Below are 20,221 nucleotides of genomic sequence, written 5' to 3'. Positions count from 1 at the left end.
ATTTACATTTAATGTTTCATTTAGATGTCTAAATATTCGATGTGATGTTTTCGGAGAAATTTTTTGGAAACAAAACAAGGCCTAAGTTTGTTTTCCACGTGCACTCTTTCCAAACTGCTAAACGGTGTATTTTTTTAAAGTTTTTTATATGAAAGTTGGTTTAAAAAATCATATTAGTCTATTTTATATTTTTTAATAATTAATTACTAATTAATCATGTACTAATCTATTATTATGTTTTTTCGTGCCGGATAGCTAACCAGCCCTCTCACCTCAAACGAACGTGGCAAAGTATAAAATCCTGTGACGCCCATGACCAATAATTTGTGGCACGTAGCATTATTACGGATCCAGCCGTGCGTGACGGAGGATGGAGTTGGACGCTTTCCGGGGTTTCGTTCCAACGAGGAAGAATCGCTCGCACCAGCATCAGCATCAGCAAACAGCCGCAAAACCGCGTTTTTCCAGCTGCTCCCGCAACGCTGCTACCTCCCTCAAGATTCCCCCACGCGGCCTTTCCGTCTCCCCGGCCCATAAAATCGGCCCATCCATCCTCGCGTGGGCTGAAATCCCAGCCCAACCCCACACTCTGGGGGTCGCAATTGTTGCACTTCACACGCGCAGTTAGAGCCAGGGCTGGAAAATTAGTTCATCGGAATAATTAGGGCTAGAATACACTAATTTTATTTAAATTTTAGTATCATCTTAGCTGTCTAAACAATATAACAATAGATTTCGTCGAAGGTCATTGGGGTTGGCTGATCTCGACCAATACACTGTAGCTCCGTCCCCATCGCAAATATCTCCCTTTATCGGTTGTGGTTAACCATTTCTCTTATTGAATATATATATAATTATTAATTATTTTGTTATGGTTGATTTATTACTAAATTAGTTTTAAGAATAACTTATGATATTGCATATTTAAAAAAAAATCGAATGAGGCTAATGGTCAAACGTAGGTCCAAAAATTAACGACGTTAAATAAATAAAAAAAATCCCGGAGAGAGTACATGAGTAGCTTTGCTTGAAATTGCTACAATAAAACTCATATACTTTCATTTCCTTCGATTTGGTCTTCTGCTATTAATTTGAGCTCTCCTCGATCATACATGCAGCTTGAAACAGCAGCACTCATACAAATATATAGGATACAAAATATGTCTAATTAGTCAAGTGGCACTTACCTTAACAAGTAATTAAGCCTAGGCAATTATGAGCTAATTAAGCAGCTAGCTGTATCCAAACAAAGCTCGAGCACGACACGGCAGAGCGATTCCATGGCCGCCCGGAAGGTGTTTGCTCCGGGCTGCATGCGTGCTGGTCGATTTGGTCGGTCAGTAGGGAGAGGACGGCGGCGAGGCCGGCGAGCGCGAGCCGGTCACGAGGAAGCAGGCGAGGCGGTACCCCGTCACGAACGCCGCCGCCGCCACGGACGCGAACGCCGCGAACCCGAGCCCTACGGCGATGTCGCCCTGCACGCGCTCCGCGCCGCTTGTCCCTCCTCCACACGTCGCCGTCGCCGCCGCCGCCGCCGCCGCTGCCAGCGCCATGTACCCGAAGCCCTGCATGCGCACGCGTACGTAGTACTCCAGTTCAGCCAAGCTAGCTACCGGAGAGGAAGAAGCTATAGCCATGGCGGCGGCGGCGGCGGCCTACCTGGTCGTGGCCGAAGTCGAACCAGAGCTGCATGGCCTCGGGGAGCAGCGTGCCGCCCCTGGCCGCCTCCCACGACGCCGCGGCCGCCTCGAACGCCGAGTACACCGCCACGATCGCGTTCGCGGCGAGCAGGAACCTGAACGGCGCGAGCCGGAGCGCGGCGCCGTCCGTCGCCGCGAACGCCGCCGCCGCCACCGCGAAGCACAGCGCCGCCAGCCGGAGCAGCAGCATCAGCCCGACCAGCCGCCCCACCGACTTCCCCCTCCCCTCCGCCGCCGCCAGCTCGCCGCCGTTGCGCACCGGCGACGACGACGGCATCACGACCGGTCGAACACCGCCACACTCGCGCACGATCCACACCACCTGAATATATACATGGGTTCCTGGGTCACGGGCACGCTGACGTGGCAGGGTGCCGGGCCCACATGGCAGCCTCAGGGAGGGGAGCGAAAAAATTGGTGACACGTGTGTGATGGTAGTTTGGCACGAACATGTGATCGAATTTAATGATGCCATTAGTGGACTATTTAGCTCTTGTGACACCATCAAATTTCCTACCACGTAGGATGTAACCGGTCAACAAATTCTCCTACTTCAAGTAGGCCCACATGTCAACTACAGTTTCAGTCACGGAAAAAGCTAAACCTATTTTACTCATATACCTAAGGCATACAGTTCAATGCATCATAATCTATTCGTCATGATTACCATTTGAACTTCACCAGATTTTTTTAGTATGAGAAACTAGTCATCCAAATCGGTGTAACCGTGACCGAGACGGGTACGATAGTCAGTGTGGGAGAGAGACGTTACACAACCAAGGCTGGTCTGTTAGGCTAGCCACATGAGATGATGGTGACAAGTGAGGAATAAGTTTAACTAGTGTTTTTTTTTTTTTTGCATCTTGATAGTATGATTGACAGTGTGAGAAATTGGGGGAGATAAGATAAGATCGGTGCGATATGATGCCCGTGAACTCGGATAAAGCAAATGTTTGTGCATTGCATGGGTTGGTGGCTACCATGGTTAGATAGGCCAACCGGCGCCTGGTGGAAATTTAGGGGTGATTAGTCGGTGAAATGAAAATTTTTGTATGTCATATCAGATATTTGATCGGATGTCGGAAGGGGTTTTCGGACACAAATGAAAAAACGAATTTTACGGCTGGCGTGGAAACCGCGAGACGAATCTTTTGAGCCTAATTAATCCGTCATTAGCGCATGTGGGTTACTGTAGCACTGATGGCTAATCATGTACTAATTAGGCTCAAAAGATTCGTCTCACAATTTCTCATATAACTGTGTAATTAGTTTTTCGATTTATCTATGTTTAATACTCTATTTAGGCATCTAAAGATTTGATGTGATGTTTTTGAACGAAAATTTTTGGTAACTAAACGGGGCCTCAAACGAGCTGATCGATCGGCTTTTGACCTTTTGCTTTTTTGACTTTGAACTCGAGTGAGTGATTTGTACTTTCAACTGAATGCTTGTGACAGTGTTGGATGTCAACTCTGTTTTCACAACTGGAGCGTTGATAGCGATGAAATCAATTTGGTCATAGAATCTCGTATGCACAAATTATTTTTACTGGGACAGATGAAGTATGAGCCAATGACCTGGTATAAGAAGATATTGATCATCCAACGAGAGTAATGTCGATAACTGATATGTGTTTGGAAAGTCGCCAAAATTCATTAAAAATAGATCGATAAATATTACAGTCTCTCAAGTTGTTTGGGCTAAACAACTGTTTTGGCTCCACCGCTCGACATGATGGTGATAACTAGATATTGACAGAGGGTCGCTGGGTGATCAGATTTGCGCTTATTGTAGGCGCTTAACACCACCTTAAATTAAAAACTAGACATAAAATCCATTCCTCATTTATCTAGTACCATCAACAATTTGTTCACCATTAACCTTCCACGATAACGGCGAAATTAGTGGCTGTTTGGATCGAGGGATTTTTTTTCCCATGTCACATCGGATGTTTGGACGTTAATTACGAGTATTAAATATAGTCGGACAAAAAACTAATTACATAAATAAATGCTATTTTATTAGACAATTTTTTAAGCCTAATTAAGTCATGATTAACAAATGTTTTACGGTAGCATCATATTCACTAATCATGGACTAATTAGGCTCAATAGATTCGTCTCATAAAATAGTCCAGAATATGAGATGTGTTTTATTAATAATTTATATTTAATACTTCTAATTAGTATCAAATATTCGATGTGACAGTCCGTATCATCCAAATAGGGTCTTAGTCTTTTGTAGGCTCCAATGGGACAGTATAGTCATCAGCATTGGCTGGCTGGCCGTGAGCAAGTCAAAGTGAACAAGTGTGCATGTGTGGTGGCAGCAGCCAGCAGGGACACGTCACGGGTTTTCCCCGGTGCAGCGGCGTGAGAGGCGTGAACCATGCGTGCGCCCGGCCAGCTACTCGATCCCACATGATCGGAGTGTGAACCGAGCGTGTCGAGCGAAGAGAGGCCGGCCGGCGACGGAGACGAAGACGAAGACGACTGTGTTCACGAGCTCAGCTAACTCAGCCACCTCATCGCAGCTCGATCGACTGATCTGCGTGCTTAATTTGACCGCCCAGCTCTGCATTTTTATAGTTCTTAGCACAGTACACGTGCTTCGTCACGGAAATAAAAAAATTCCTTATAAAATTTCATTAAAATATATTGGGTATATAATCTAATAGGCCAGCACGAACTATGATCGATACGATGTGATCCGGATAAAAATACATATGATGATGAGGTTATTAGTGTGAACTGTCTAAGTTTAGATAGGTTCTATTTTAACTCTGGTTACGACGCGGCGACAGACGACTTACGAAGAGATAATCTTGAGCTAGAAGCGCTTGTATGGATGCTACAATTAACCACGCAAAAACTAATCATGCATGCACGAGTTAGGGCTTGTTCGGATCACATGAATTTTACAGGAATTCCAGAGAAAACAATTTAATTTTTTCAAAATTCCTATAAAATTATTCCAAACCGAAGAGGGCCTTAGTCTTTTCTTCATCCACGATAGATTTAACCGAAGCTACTTAAGCTCTTAATTAACTAATACAACACGTATATTTTCAGTATTAATTGACTATGCACCACCGTGAACTTCAGATGATAGAATTAGGTGCACATTAAAATTGATTTTTGCCTGAAGAGTGAGTGCACCAGCGGTCCCTAAACTTACGTGCATGTGTTATATGGGTTCCTGAACTCTCAAAATACATTTTTGTGTCTCCGAACTTGTCTAGGGTGTCATATAGGTCCAAACGGGCTCCGACCCGCTTCATCCGTTGACGTAGGATGCCACGATAACGCCTACGTGTTGGTGGGACTACGTGGGTCTCACATGTCAATATATCTCTCCTTATTCTTTTCTCACCTTTCTCGATTCCCCCACTCCTTTGTTGTGCTATCTCATTCCCTTCTCACATGTACGTGCATCCGAGCGGGAGACGACTGGCACACGACGGCGCGGGCTGCGGCCGAGCGATGTCAACACCACGTAGGCGCCACCGTGGCATGCCACGTCAATGGATGGAGCGGGTCGGAGTCCGTTTGGACTTATATGACACCCCAGACAAGTTCAGGGACCCAAAAATACATTTTGAGAGTTTAGGAACCCAGATAACGTATACACACAGGTTTAAAGATCGCTGATGCACTTGACTCTTGAAGAACCAAGCACTACTTAAGTTGCAGCCCATGGCCGTGGACCGTGTGGACTGGTGAGGGCCGAGGGGTGGACCAAGAGACGTCATGGGCCACAATCCTGCCACTGTTTGGGCCCACCTGCCAAACACGTGAGCCATGACGCGGCGCACCAGCCGGCCCATGGGCCTCCACGCACGCGAGCAGTGAGGCGCCCAGTTAGCGAACGGCGTGTGCACGCACGGATAGGGGTGATATCATTTTATCTATAAAATTTAATTTTATATGGTCCGGGTTTAAAATACGTTAAAAATAAAATTGTATAGAATTTTAAGTTAAAAAAATTTAAAAAATTAAACAGGGTTATGAAAGAACCGACATACATTACTCATTACCACTCCATGCACACAGATAGCGCGAGGCGTGACCCAAGAGCAGGGGCAAGGTGGCAACGTGCGGGCTAGCGAAGGCGAACGCGAGGTGACTGGCATGCAGGGCCACAACGAAATATTCCTATTATTTAAGTAGGAAAGATACGGGGTTCTACATAAGTAAAATTATTACTTTATATTTTGTTCTACATAAGATGAAAATAAAAGTCAGATCAAGAACTTTTATATTTTGTTTTTTAAGAAAATATATATTTAAGAGCTTGAAAAATATGCACATAAAAGTCAATAATCCCTCATGAGACAAAAACACACCCTAAGAAGTCAATTAATTGATGATGGGCTAACTAGGGTGATTGAAAAAAAGCCAAGCGACATATTTACGAATAAGAAATAACTTATGAATAAAACTTCTATATATATTCTTAACGATCTATAAGCTAATACTGAAAAATAAATTTTGATGAGAAAAAAAACTTAAAATCAATTTCAAATTTAAAGGTAAAAATTTATTTTTTTGGCTCGTAAGTATAAACGGAAGCTAAAAGATGAGTGCAAGTAGCTACAATCTGCTGGTAAAGTCAAACCCACGGGACCCCGATTTTATGTTCAAATACAATCATTTAGCATTTTATGAACCAAACACACCATATTCTATCCAGAAATATCAAGTCAACCCAATCTGTAGCTGGATCCATACCGAACTAACCCTTTACTACTTAGGACTTGTTTTAGTTCCCAAATTTTTTTTCTAAAAACATCACATCGAATTTTGAACATCCAATAAAACATTAAACATAGATGAACCAAAAAACTAATTGCACAGTTATGGAAAAAATCTTGAGACGAATCTTTTGAGCCTAATTAGCCCATGATTAGCCATAAGTGCTACAGTAACCAACACGTGCTAATGATGGATTAATTAGGCTCAAAAGATTCGTCTCGCGGTTTCTAGGCTAGCCGTGAAATTCATTTTTCATTCGTGTCCGAAAACCTCTTCTGACATCCGGTCAATTATTTGATGTGACACTTCTCTCAAAAATTTTCTCAATCTAAACACCACCTTAGACCGCGTCCGGCAGGGCCCCTAAGTTAACTTATCTACCCCGTTTTCCGTGCACACGCTTCCCGAACTACTAAATAGTGTATTTTTTTGCAAAAATTTTCTATAGGAAAGTTGTTTAAAAAATAATATTAATCTATTTTATATTTTTTTAATAATTAATAATTAATTAATTATGTACTAATCTATTATCACGTTTTTCGTGTCAGGGATAAGTTATCTTATACCCATCCCGTCGAACACGGCCTTGCTAGTGGCTGTAGTATTGGGCTATCGAATAGCTACCACACATGTTCTCTTCAGAACTCTAGATGGGATGGCACATGAGGTGGATTTTAAACTTGTATATTTGTGTATTTGTATATTTAATATTTTTTAAGAAAAAACTAAAAGCTCTGCTTTTTATAAAGCACAAAAGGGTTTACTGCTGGGGATACCAGCTTACCGAGTATGAGAACCAGCAGGAAATATGACAACAAAAACTAAAGCACAAACTTGCCTAAAACATTAGACCCAGCTATAAGAACAGACAAGGAGTGCCCCAGGCACCAGGCTAATTACAAACACATCTAAAACAGCAACAGCAGACTTAACCCACTCCAACCCTCTGACTGAGATTTCGAACACAATTCAGAATCTGATCCTTCATATCATTCAGCTTTTTTTCCTCTTCCTCCCTAGCAAGCGAGCTACACTGTGTCATATAAGATACGCCCCTATTTGTATATTTAGTATTAATCTATCTTTATAATTTTTTTAATTTTTTTATAACTATTTAGATGAAATGTAATAGACGAGAGATCTCTTAAGAGTTTAAGAGTTTAGATTACTTTTCCAGGATGACATCCATGGTTCTGGAGAAGGATGCTAGTTTCTTTTTAAGTTTGTACTATTTGTAAACTGTTGCTCTATTTCTGTTAATTAATGAAAATGACAAGGGGCTTGCACTTGTTGATTAAAGAAAAATTGCTTGGAGTTGCCTAGGTGTATTTATGGATAAGGCCGTGCCTATCTCTTGTTTAATTAGTTGTTAATTGCTATTAGATATGCCGCTCTCGCTGTCGCATGCTGACTTGTGACCTTAATTTTCCCCGGGAAAGTTCCTTCCAAACGCTTGGAAATGCACGTAATTGACCTAGCAACCCAGCTTTTTTCTGCAAAAAAAAGCCCGACGATATATTTTTTTTAAAAATAATTTATAAATAATTTTTATATCGTGTTTCTAGCGATCTAAAATGTAAATAGCGAAACAAGCTACGGTAGAAAAAAACCTAAAATCAACTCTAGATTTAAATTTAAAAATTTAAAATTTGACTTATAAACAACATAGGTGAAAAAAAAAGAGTTGCTACGTACAACTACTCATATATATGAAGCTTAGCTTGCCAGAATACCCAATCAAATCAAAACAATCCTATAAAACCACTCGAGCTCACAGCCTCACTCACACCAACCTGATCATAACATGATTAATACTTAATTAACCAGATATAATTAATTATGCTCCGCTCTAATCACCCCAAATCAGCTCAGTAATCACCATTATTCAAGGTGAGATGAGTTAATTAAGAGAGCATTATGTCATATGCATCAGGACAGGGAGAGCTAGCTCTACCTCTAGCTCGCACGGTGTCACTAATGGCGGCGGCGGCGACCGTTCATCTGCGGCGGCTGCTGACGCTGACGCTGCTGTACGTCGTCGTCGTCGTCGGCGGCGGCGGCGGCGGCGGCGTTCATGGCCAGCCGGACAGCCTCGGGTTCGTCAGCATCGACTGCGGGATACCGGACGGCGGTGGCTACTCCGACGAGTCCACCCGGGGGCTCCGGTACGTCCCGGACGCCGGCTTCGTCGACGGCGGGGCGGGGCTCAACGCCGGCATCAACCCGCCCTACACCGACCGGGACATGGCCGCCCGCTACCTCACCGTCCGCTACTTCCCAGGCGGCGGCGCCGCGGCGGATGCTATACGCTCCGGTAGCTGTCGCCGGGAGGCAGGTACCTCGTCAGGGCCACCTTCTACTACGGCAACTACGACGGCGCCATCGCCAGGCTCCCCGTCGTCTTCGAGCTCCACCTCGGGGCCAACCGGTGGGCCACCGTCAACGTCACCGCCGCCGACGCCACCTACATCTTCGAGGCGGTGGTGTCGTCGCCGGCCGACTTCCTCCAGGTACACCATCGCCATTTTAGACACTGTTTTCGTCTAACTTTTTTTTAAAGTACATGTGAGGTCATGTCACATCAAATGTTTAACACTAATTAGTAGTATTAAATATAAATTATTAATAAAGCTTACACTATGCTCTGAACTTTTTCGCAAGATCAATCTATTGACTCTAATTAGTCTATGATTAGCGAATGTGATGCTAAGTAAATATTTGCTAATCGTGGATTAATAAGGCTTAAAAAATTTTGTCTAATAAAATAGCCTTTATTTATGCAATTAGTTTTATTATCGGTCTATATTTAATGTTCCTAATTAATGTCCAAACATGTGATGGGACAATGGACTAAAAAAAAGTCTCTAGATCTAAGCGAATTATACTCTTATTATGAATTTGTGATTACCGCCTAAGTGATAATGGTACAAGGCATTTGGTTTTTTTATAACCATACTTAAATAAAACAACTATAAAATTTCAGTTAAATTTTACATAAAAAAAACCTTGAGCTTATTACCACCCTCAACTGTAAACCGATTGAAACTGGTGAGATTCGAACAAATTTGGAGCATTTGTCAACTTTCCTTTTTCTATTATGCAAAGACATCACTTGAACGATATTTCCGGTGATGTTCTTAAATTTTTTTTATTACTGTCTTATTGCTGTAGTGATTTAAACTGGTGACAAATATTACGATTGTCCCAGCAATTTTTTTTAAAAAAATAGAACTTTAGCTTGAATGCTTGCTTTACAAGAGGACTTCTCAATACGAATCGGCTTGAAATGGCCGATAAACATAACAATCGAGCGGTTACATTTCAAACCGTGGGAGCATCTGTTAGCAGACTAAGATTTAACACAATATTTTCGATTGTGAATTAAATTAAAACTCGGTTTCTACGTCCAAAAAGGATGTAAGATATTAGGCAGAACTGATTTGTAAATATTTTTTTTACAGGTGTGCCTGGTGAATATAGGCATGGGCACACCGTTCATCTCCGGGCTGGACCTGAGACCTCTGAAGGCGGAGCTGTACCCGGAGGCGACGGCGAACCAGTCGCTGCTTCTGCTCAACCACGGCCGCCCGCCGGCGAAGTTCGCCTTCGGCCGCTACCAGTTCTGGCTCCCGGCCACTTACTACAAACTATTCAGGTGAGAGCCTCGCAGCTAACCCCTCTGTTACAAAACGTAAGGATTTATGAGATTTAAATTTTGTTCTAGAATATATGTATTCATAGCATTATTCATGATATCACCTGTTTCGTAGAACACTTTCCATTCAAAATATAATATCATCGCATCATCATTTATACCTTATTAAGAGCCAGTTTATTTTTTCTTTTTAAATTTAATCCCTAATAAGAGCAGGTACAATAGCTAAGAAGATAAGAGAATAGGGAGAATAGCAACAGACTACTAATTTGCAGCTAGCTACAGCATGAACTCTAAGAAATATGTGTGTACGATAGATGTGACCGGATATTAATTATATAGTATATACCTATTGTATAAATTAACTGTTAAGTTAACTATAGATGATCTAGAGTCAATTGTAATATTGAACTTGCTCTAAAGAAGCTTAAAAATACCAAGTACGGTTGTCTGCACGTAGTTTCAGAATCCATCGGTCGTCTATGTCAACGTATTCGCTGCTGATTCCCCTGAACCACGCTCTGATTGCCGCATGGCATTTGACCAGCATAACCAATGTTAAACAAAGCTATCACTTTAAGCTGTTGTCCATTCCCTTATCTAAGTACATATACTATATTTCATCTGATTATTTTATATATATATATATATATATATATATATATATATATATATATATATATATATAAAACACCCACACGTTAGTTTAGCATTTTTCGATATCTTCCATAAGTTGCCTAAAACACCTATAAAAAGTTGAACCTTCCTAAACTTCAAATTTTATAACTAGAGAGTAGTATCGATATTAAACATATTTAAAAACATCTTCACAAAATATGTTACATTTTAGGCAAGTAACACACTTATATATATATATATAAGTGTTGCCAAGTTGCATTAGCAATTTCACTTCCTCATTTCAGTTAACTTTTATTTCAAATAGAAATAGTGCATTTGTTCAATCTTTCCGGGGATGTACAGGAAATTTCATCCTTGAACTCTTTTATATATATATATATATATATATATATATATATATATATATATATATATATATATATCAATTTCACTTCCTCATTTCAGTTAACTTTTATTTCAAATAGTACATTTGTTCAATCTTTCTATGGGATGTACTAGGAATTTCATCCCTTGAACTCTTACATACATACGTACATACATACATGCATACATACGTGTGTGTATATATATATGTATGTATGTATGTATGTATGAGTTCAAGGGATGAAATTCCCGGTACATCCTCGAAAGATTGAAGAAATGCACTATTTGAAATAAAAGTTAACTGAAATAAGGAAGTGAAATTGCTAATGCAACTTGGCAACACTAATCCATTTTTATAAGTTTTTATAACTTATACTTAATTAATTACACGCTAATTCACCGATCTACTGTACGTGCCGAGAAAATCTTTTCCCAACCCTCAAAGTAGAACACAGACGAAGTGCCCTATAGTTATGGTTATGTAGTATATCTCTGGTAAAAAAAACTCACAATAATAACTAATATGGAACATCAATATTTTTTGAGTTTTTTTATCATTCTTCAAAAAGCTCTCAAGTTACCACGTTTTTATTATAAAAGTTTAATAACTTGAGATATATTATATTTTAAGATACTAAAATTTTACACTAAAATATTTGATATATTAAGCTACTTTTCAAGGATAATAATAAAAATTACCATATTTTTTAGCTTACACTTTCATGACATACTGTAAATTTATTTTACCACATCTCTTGAACAGTTGAAGCACACATTTTTTACTCCTTTCAAACTTAAAATTTTCTCACTTTAATTAAACTTCTAATTATTCTTAGTGCAAATAAATACCACTAATAGGTACCCATACGATCCGTACGACCGGCTGTGGCAGCCGTACGGCGACGACCCTTCATGGACGAACATCACCGTCGCCGCCGCCGTCGACGTCACCAACATCAGCCGCTCCGACGACCCCTCCCCGATCCTGCGGAGCGCCGCCACGCCGGCGAGCGGCACGCGCCTCGACTTCCCGTGGAGCTCCGACGACGACGGCGGCGGCGGCACGGCGCAGATCACCTACCTCCTGCTGCTCTACTTCGCCGAGCTGCAGCGGCTGCCGGCGCCGCGGCGGTTCGACGTCGTCGTCGACGGCGGCGGCGGCGGCGCTGCCGTCTCCGGCGGTCGGCGAGGGTACGCGCCCAGGTACCTCTCCGCCGAGGTGGTGAGGGCGACGGTGCGGGGGGCGCGGCCGGCGCAGCGGCACGTGGCGTCGCTCGTCGCCGCGACGGATTCCGCGGCGCCGCCCATCGTGAACGGGCTCGAGATATATACGGTGCAGCCGATGCCTGAGCTCGGGACGAACGGCGGAGATGGTACAGCTCTAAACAGATTCAAATTCGTTTGAATTTTTCAAATTTGTTTGCATAAATATAAAATTCGGCTTGCATAGATCAAAGCATTGTATTTTTCTTGGAGCAATTTTTCCATACTTGAGAAGGTATCATTATTTACTATAATATCTTCTAGTATGTAAGGTACGAAGAGATATACATAAAAAACAACGATAACTTATGATATCTTCTTAGGGATAAGAAAAATGTTCTTTTCTTGGTGTTGTGCGTTGTACTGCTGTACATTTATACCCCCTGTTTTATAATAGAGGACGCTTTGAATTTTTTTATAAAGTTAAACTTCTTTAAGTTTGATTAAATTTATAGAAAATTGTAGCAAAGTTTATAACACCAAACTAGTTTCATGAAATCTAACATTGAATATGTTTCAATATTATATTTGTTTTACGTTGAAAATGTTGCTACGTTTTTCTATAAAAATGGTCAAACCTAAAGAATTTTGGCTTTAAATAAAATCAAACATCTTGTAATATAAAAGGGAACACAACACAGGTGCAACTTCTTGGTTCTTGATATTTTACCCCCCAAATTAATATCTTGTCCAATTTATTGTTTCAAGTTTGATTTTTTTGTTAGAACGGTATAAGGTAAAAGTTCAGAATCTCCTTCCTTGTTTTTTTTTTTCTGTATGAACAGCGAAGGCGATGATGGAAATTCGCGATAAGTATGAACTGAAGAAGAATTGGATGGGGGATCCATGTGCACCAAGTGCATTTGCCTGGGTTGGATTAAACTGTAGTTATTCATCATCTGGCCCTGCATGGATAACATCTTTGTAAGTGGTTACAAAAATGCAGAAAAATTCTGTTTCTGATGTAGTTATTGATGTACTGAATGATTTTCTGCAGAAACTTGTCATCAAGTGTGTTAACTGGGGCAGTTGATCCTTCTCTTGGTGATCTAAAATCCCTCCAATACTTGTAAGTGCAAGAGTTTATGGCTTCTTAATTCAGGCTATCTGTTCTCACCTCCAGACCTGAAATACATATACATGGCTACTAATTTCTGTTGCAAAAACTTGAATGCAGCATGGCATTCAACTTTTGCTTATTAAATCTTGGTTTTACCTAGCATAGTATATGTACAAGATTTTCAATTTCAGGGACTTGTCCAATAACAGCCTATCTGGCCCAATACCTGATTTTCTAGCTCAAATGCCATCACTCAAGTTCCTGTAAGTATTTTTGTAAACCTGAATTAACTTCACTAATTGTACCAGTATGTTGGTAATGTACTTGGTTTCTGCAGTGATTTATCAAGCAACAAACTCAGTGGATCGATTCCTCAGGACTTGCTTCAAAAGCGACAAAAAGGATCTCTTGTGTTAAGGTCTGCATCATCTTGAACTCATACCTTGTATAAAATTCCATGATGGACCTGTGATCTATGTAGTTTTCGTTCTTGTTGCAAAAAGAAAGAGTCTGTATGGACCTTGACTTAATTAATATCTAAAACTAATCAATTTGGAGTTGTTGCTCTGATATGCTAGGATTGGGAACAACGCAGATCTCTGCGATAATGGTGCTAACAATACATGTGCACCAGAGAGTAAACAAAGCAAGACAATCCTTGTCATAGCAATAGTTATTCCAGTAGCTGTAGCAACTCTGCTGTTTGTGGCAGCAATTGTTATCCTTCACAGGAGGAGGAATAGCCAAGGTAATTAATAACTCATTAACAGAAAAACTGAAACCTGCAGTTTGTAAAAGATTTGTTCATATAAAATGTGTCTTTGATTACTCCAGAGACCTGGATGGCAAACAATGCAAGGCTCATTAGCCCTCGAGAAAGGTCGAATGTATTCGAGAACAGGCAGTTCACCTACAGGGAGCTGAAACTCATGACAGCAAACTTCAGAGAGGAATTAGGGCAAGGAGGATTTGGCACTGTCTTCCTAGGCTACTTGGAGGATGGAACTCCAGTTGCTGTCAAGATGTGCTCAAAAACATCTTCTCAGGGAGATAAAGAGTTTTTATCTGAGGTAAATTATATGAGTTGTTCAGTTGAAATTCATCTTTTGCGCGCAATCGAAACGAAACAAAATGTTTTTTTGCTCCATTTTGCAGGCTCAGCACTTGACTAGAGTTCATCATAGAAACCTTGTTTCCTTGATTGGGTATTGCAAGGATAAGAAACATCTGGCACTTGTTTATGAGTATATGCATGGAGGGAACCTGGAAGACCGTTTAAGAGGTAAGCTAGCTTCTGTCCAAAAATATTTTCACCTTCAGGTAATCAGGTGCTTAATTGGTTCGACATACTATTTCACCTATTGCTGAATTTCTGTTTTAATCATTATTTTTTTTTCAAAATAGTCAGCATATCTGTAGAAAATGCACACTTCTTATAAAAGAATCATTTTCTAGAGGATACTACTTGATTACCTTTCATTTTCGAAAAAAAGTGGAAACTTAGTTGGTGATAATTGTTAGCCCCTTAGTACTCAATGTGCTCATCTCAAAAGAAAAGTACTCAATGTGCTATTGTCATGCTAATTTCGTAGTAATTGTTAATGCCACACACATGTGTTCACCCTACAAATAGATTGTGGCCAAAGCAAAGGCCAACTTCTCCAGAAATTCTTTTTCATATCCAGATTTGTTTCTGCATGGTTTTCATATCTAAAATTTATGACAATAGCAGGAGAGGCCTCCATTACTGCACCGCTGACTTGGCATCAACGTCTGAAGATCGCTCTTGACTCTGCTCAAGGTCTCTGTAGTACTGCACAGTAGTAACTACAGTGGCAGAACTAGGCCTAGGGCAACTGGAGCCCTTCCATAATCACTTTAATATCATATAAATTTACCATATAAAATTTAAAAATAGTTAATACTATAAGATAAATGATCTTTTCTGGTACCGCCCCTGGTAACTACACCTGAAAAGAAACTGTAATGACACAGTAGCAAGTAGGGATTAAATCGGTTAAAAAAGTTTCCAGAATCCGAACGATTTTTGGAAAATAGATAGTATCGGACAGATATTTTTTTGATAGTCTCGTAAACAGATTCGAATATTTTTTCCCGTAAACGGATACGGATATGGTAAGGCCAGTATCGCCGTATCGGGTAGAAACTTGATTCGGTCTAAAACTATCTGTATATTTGTTCAGATAGCTATTTGGATAATTCAAGAAAAAAAATCATTTCGTACAGACTTATACTTTATCTGGTTCCATTTTCGTATCCAGATTTCCGAGTCTAAGTCTGAAAAGAAATATGGAATGAATATGATAGATATAGTTTTTATCCGTTTCTGATCCATTTTCGTCCCTAGTAGCAAGAGACAACTTCCACGCCAATTCAAGTATGTTCAAAATCACACATTTTTGCTCAAAATTTGGACAAATTTCAACTGACTGCACTGCTACTAATTCAGACACCTCTTGTTTTTTTTTCTCTGTCCATGGATGCAGGATTGGAGTACCTGCACAAGTCATGCCAGCCTCCGCTGATCCACAGGGACGTGAAGACGCGAAACATCCTCCTGTCCGGCGACCTCGACGCCAAGATCGCCGACTTCGGGCTGACCAAGGCGCTGGCGTTCGCCGGCGGCGCCATGACCCACGTCACCACCCAGCCGGCCGGCACGCTGGGCTACCTCGACCCGGAGTACTACCACACCTCCCGCCTCAGCGAGAAGAGCGACGTCTACAGCTTCGGCGTCGTGCTGCTCGAGCTCGTCACCGGCCGCCCGCCGGCCGTGCCCGGCAGCGGCGGCGGCGGCGAGAGCGTCCACCTTGCGGTGTGGGCGCGGCAGCGGCTGGCGGAGGGCGACATCGAGAGCGTGGCCGACCCGGCCATGGGGGGAGGAGGAGGAGGAGGCGGCGAGCAGCAGCGCCGCTACTACGACGTCAACTCGGTGTGGAAGGTGGCGGAGCTCGCGCTGCGGTGCAAGGAGCTGCCGTCGCGGGAGCGGCCGGCCATGGCCGACGTCGTCGCCGAGCTCAAGGAGTGCCTCGAGCTGGAGGCGTCCCGCGCGCGGTCGGGATGCGGCTACGATGACTACAGCAGCAGCGGCGGCAGCTCTGTCCCGACGACGGCGACGGCGACGAGCAGCAGAGCCGCCGCCGCCAATGCCAGCGCGGCGGCGAGTGCTGCTGCCGTCAGCGATGCTCAGATCGGTGAGCTGAGGCAGGAGAGTGTGCTTGAGCTGGCACCAAGATGATGGAGATCGAGCCAAGATCAGGATGATCCAGATGAGCTACTGTTCGTGATTGCGAATGATTTTCTCGTGTGATCTCAAGTTCATTTGTATTGTAAATTAAACCGTAATTAACGTGGAATTCCAGAACAACAAAATAAAGAGAATATATTGCTTTCTGTATATTTCTATATCTCCGTTTCATAATGTAAGATGTTTAGTTTTTTTTGCAACGTTTGACCATTCGTCTTATTCAAAAATTTAGTATAAATATAAAAAATGACACGCCGTGCTTAAAGTTCTTTAGATAATAAAATAATTAATAAGAAAAATAAATGATATTTCCATAATTTTTTGAATAAGACAAATGGTCAAACATTGTAAGCAAAACAGTCAAACATATTACATTATGAAACGGAGGGAGTAACTGTTTGTTAATGATATTTGTTAGAAAGAGATGACTAAAGACAAACTAAACACACCAAACTAAAAGGAGAGTCAAACTTAATAAGAGAATCTATTAGTAAATCTCCATCCAAATTAAATTAATAAAAATTTGCATGACCGTTGGCTCTATACTTCATCATGCTTGAAGAATAAATTCATTATTGTAACTGGGCTCAGAATTAGAACTAATGAGTTGCGTTGAAAATCATCTCCATATAAGATTTAGTTACAAGTTATCAAAAATTAACCATGTCATTTCTAGTAAGTCAAAGAGCCCAAAATAAAACATATTCTCAGATTTAAAATTTAAGAGGCATCTTTAGTTTCCATATCACTGTTTCTGTTTATATAACCATTGTTAATCAATGAGTATCGAACATACAGAAAACTGATTATTTTGGTTAAGATTGTATATGAAAATGTCCTTGTCCTCACTTAACCTGACATGCATAATTTTAGCAACCAAGTTATTCCATAGAGCAAGATTCCACTCATGCATTCTTCTATCGAACAATGTTATCTAAAGAAGGATATTGCTCCTTGAAACAAACATTACCAATCCACTTATCATCTCAGAACCTAAATGTCGATTTTATTTTAAAGTAATATTCGAGGTTACACAACATTGGTTTCTCGTAAAATATATTAACTCCATTCCACATTATACGATGTTATAGGCATCTCTATATTCATATGTATATTAATTAATTTAGACACATATATAAAACATATTGGTTGATGGATGGATGGATATAGGTAAAGCAAAACATCTTAAAATATGCAACAAAGTGAGTACTATTGTTAATAACGATAAAACCGATAATTTCTAAAAGCATCTTGAAACATGAATAGTCTACCATTATATTTTATATGCCCTAGAAGTATTTATAGTTTTGATTACTTCAGCAAAATAAATAAAAATCGATGTTTTCAAATTAACGTAGGAATTAAAAAATATTTTATCAAGTGCACCTTTTTAATACTTGTTTCTAAAAATAAGCTGTCCCAAAGTTTATTTCCAAAATATGCACCATTTGACCATACCATCTCGCATGACGTGACAATATAACACTGTCACACCCTATTAGTTTGATAGTGTATTTGGCCATGCAGCCCATGCTATTCATGTCGGCGTGGCAAGATGATGTAAATTTAAAGTAGGTTTTGGGAGGATTTATTTTTAATGAAAACCTAAAAAATAGGCACATTTAATAAAATATAAAAAATATGCAAGGAAAAACAATGTTCTATAGCAATATGCTAGAGTATACTTCTTCCAAGTTTCATAACTCTTAACGTTTTGAATAATGACACAGACTCCAAAACATACATTTGAATATAATTTTCTATTATAATATATAAAAATAAGTAAACAAATATGAATGCATTTTATAGACTAATATATGCATGATGGTCAAACTAAAAGTTATTGACAGTCAAAATTCTAATATTTAACTTTAACCTTGCCTAAAATGTAAAGAATTATAGAAATAAAGAGTTATTCTATGGTCCTAAATCAGGTTAGAATTTATTGACTGCATGTTATGCGTTTGTGGGCCACCGAAGCACAGTCACATGGGTCAGGATCAAGCTGGGCCTCAATTTGCAACATAGGACGATACGGAGATGACACGAGATTGTATGCAAAAGTGAAAATCCACTTTTGGTCCTCAACTATGAGTTGAGTTTCATTCACCTCACATTAACCCGCAAAACCGGATATACAACAACATAGGGTGTGTTTAGTTCACGAAAAAAAATTTGGTTGTTACGTCGGACATTTGATTTGGTGTCGGAAGGAGTTTTCGGACATGAATGAAAGAAATGGTTTTCACAGCTCGCCTGGAAACCGCAAGACGGATCTTTTGAGCCTAATTAATCCATTATTAGCATACGTGGGTTACTATAGTACTTATGGCTAATTATAGAGTAATTAGGCTCAAAAGAATCATTAAGTTGACTTTGAGACTTGATAAATTTAGTACAAATCAGGGCACAAACAAAACTTTGAGAAAGTATTGTCAAATAAGTAAGGGTATAAATAGTATTTTGGCCTTGAGTTTAATATTGTTAAGTTGACTTCACAGAATAGGGTGAGACGAAAGTTTTATTTTTGAAAAGCATGGTCAAATAAGCAAAGTTAAAAGAAAAAAGGGTCAGATTGGTATTTAGACTTCAAAACAAGGTCAAAAGCACAATTATTCCTAAAAGTGTTATTTCTTAAACATTAATAAACAATTTCACTTATGCTTAATTTTAAACAATGAGACTGATAGCTTATATTCAACACATGAAAGCTAACACATATACTCCCTCTATTCAATTTTATAAGTGATTTTAGGGTTTTAGCTTGTCCTTAAATACAAGGTATTTTCTAGTACTAACAATCACATCTACCACTTTTTATTTAAATTTCTATCCATTATACCCCTCGTCTTCCCTCTCATCCTAACCTAATAAGGAGGTATCTTAGTCTTTCTTTTCTTATTCTTAATCTTTTTAGATAGGGAAAAATCCCTTACATATTTGGACAGAGGAACTATCCATGCTGACATGTCCTAAATGTATTTACAATGTAAAGTGGCCCCATGATACGACTCTAGACGAGGGAGTCTACCATATACAAGGATACCCCATATATATTAGCTTAAATGGCCAAAAATACAACTACGACAAGAACGTGCTTACGTACACCATGATGATCCCTGAGGTTACTTTCCAAGCCAAGACTTTCGTGCCTTTGTTAGGATACATGCACCATCTCCTTTGGTTGATTGGATGGCTCAGATCAAGGACAGAACCAGACCTGGGATAATTAGGGCCCTGAGCCTAGGTCTCGGATCCATACTTCATATAAATTCCATATAGATTTAAAAAAATAAGTTAATTTTATAAAGAGTTAAGACAAGATAATAGATTTGAGCTCTAGATGTGAATTCTGGCTTGTTCCACCTCTACCTCGGATCCAACCACGAGAGAGTGCACTAATTAGTAATTAACCATGTTCATATCGTAAATGCCATATATATGTTTTAGTTTTTTATATCCTATAAAAAGTACATAGAGATATCATGTTTTTTAAAACTAGTTATCTCTCACTTGTAT

General features: G+C 40.1%; 1 protein-coding gene and 1 pseudogene across 1 annotated transcript; one reads left to right on the top strand and one right to left on the bottom strand.

Annotated features, from left to right (window-relative positions):
* Positions 1-970: 970 nt before the first annotated feature.
* Positions 971-1,990, bottom strand: LOC121056024 (CASP-like protein 4C1). Its single transcript, XM_040529702.1, has 2 exons — positions 1,660-1,990; positions 971-1,565 (listed from the first exon to the last, which is right to left on the bottom strand). Exons 1-2 carry the CDS (start codon positions 1,975-1,977, stop codon positions 1,338-1,340), a joined length of 546 nt encoding a protein of 181 aa, XP_040385636.1. The 5' UTR covers positions 1,978-1,990; the 3' UTR covers positions 971-1,337.
* A 6,441-nt stretch (positions 1,991-8,431) lies between these two features.
* Positions 8,432-16,827, top strand: LOC102710550 (annotated as a pseudogene).
* Positions 16,828-20,221: the final 3,394 nt, after the last annotated feature.

Source organism: Oryza brachyantha, chromosome 12 (assembly GCF_000231095.2).
Source record: "Oryza brachyantha chromosome 12, ObraRS2, whole genome shotgun sequence".
Taxonomy (NCBI): Eukaryota; Viridiplantae; Streptophyta; class Magnoliopsida; order Poales; family Poaceae; genus Oryza; species Oryza brachyantha.
The sequence above is the reverse complement of the archived record's forward strand: the minus strand, read 5'-3'. Positions and strand labels throughout refer to the sequence as shown.

Coding starts and splice junctions, on each gene's coding strand:
- LOC121056024 (XM_040529702.1), bottom strand. CDS start 1,977: ATGCCGTCGTCGTCGCCGGTGCGCAACGGCGGCGAGCTGGCGGCGGCG. Junction 1,566..1,659: donor TCGACTTCGGCCACGACCAG/GTAGGCCGCCGC, acceptor GTGCGCATGCAG/GGCTTCGGGTACATGGCGCT.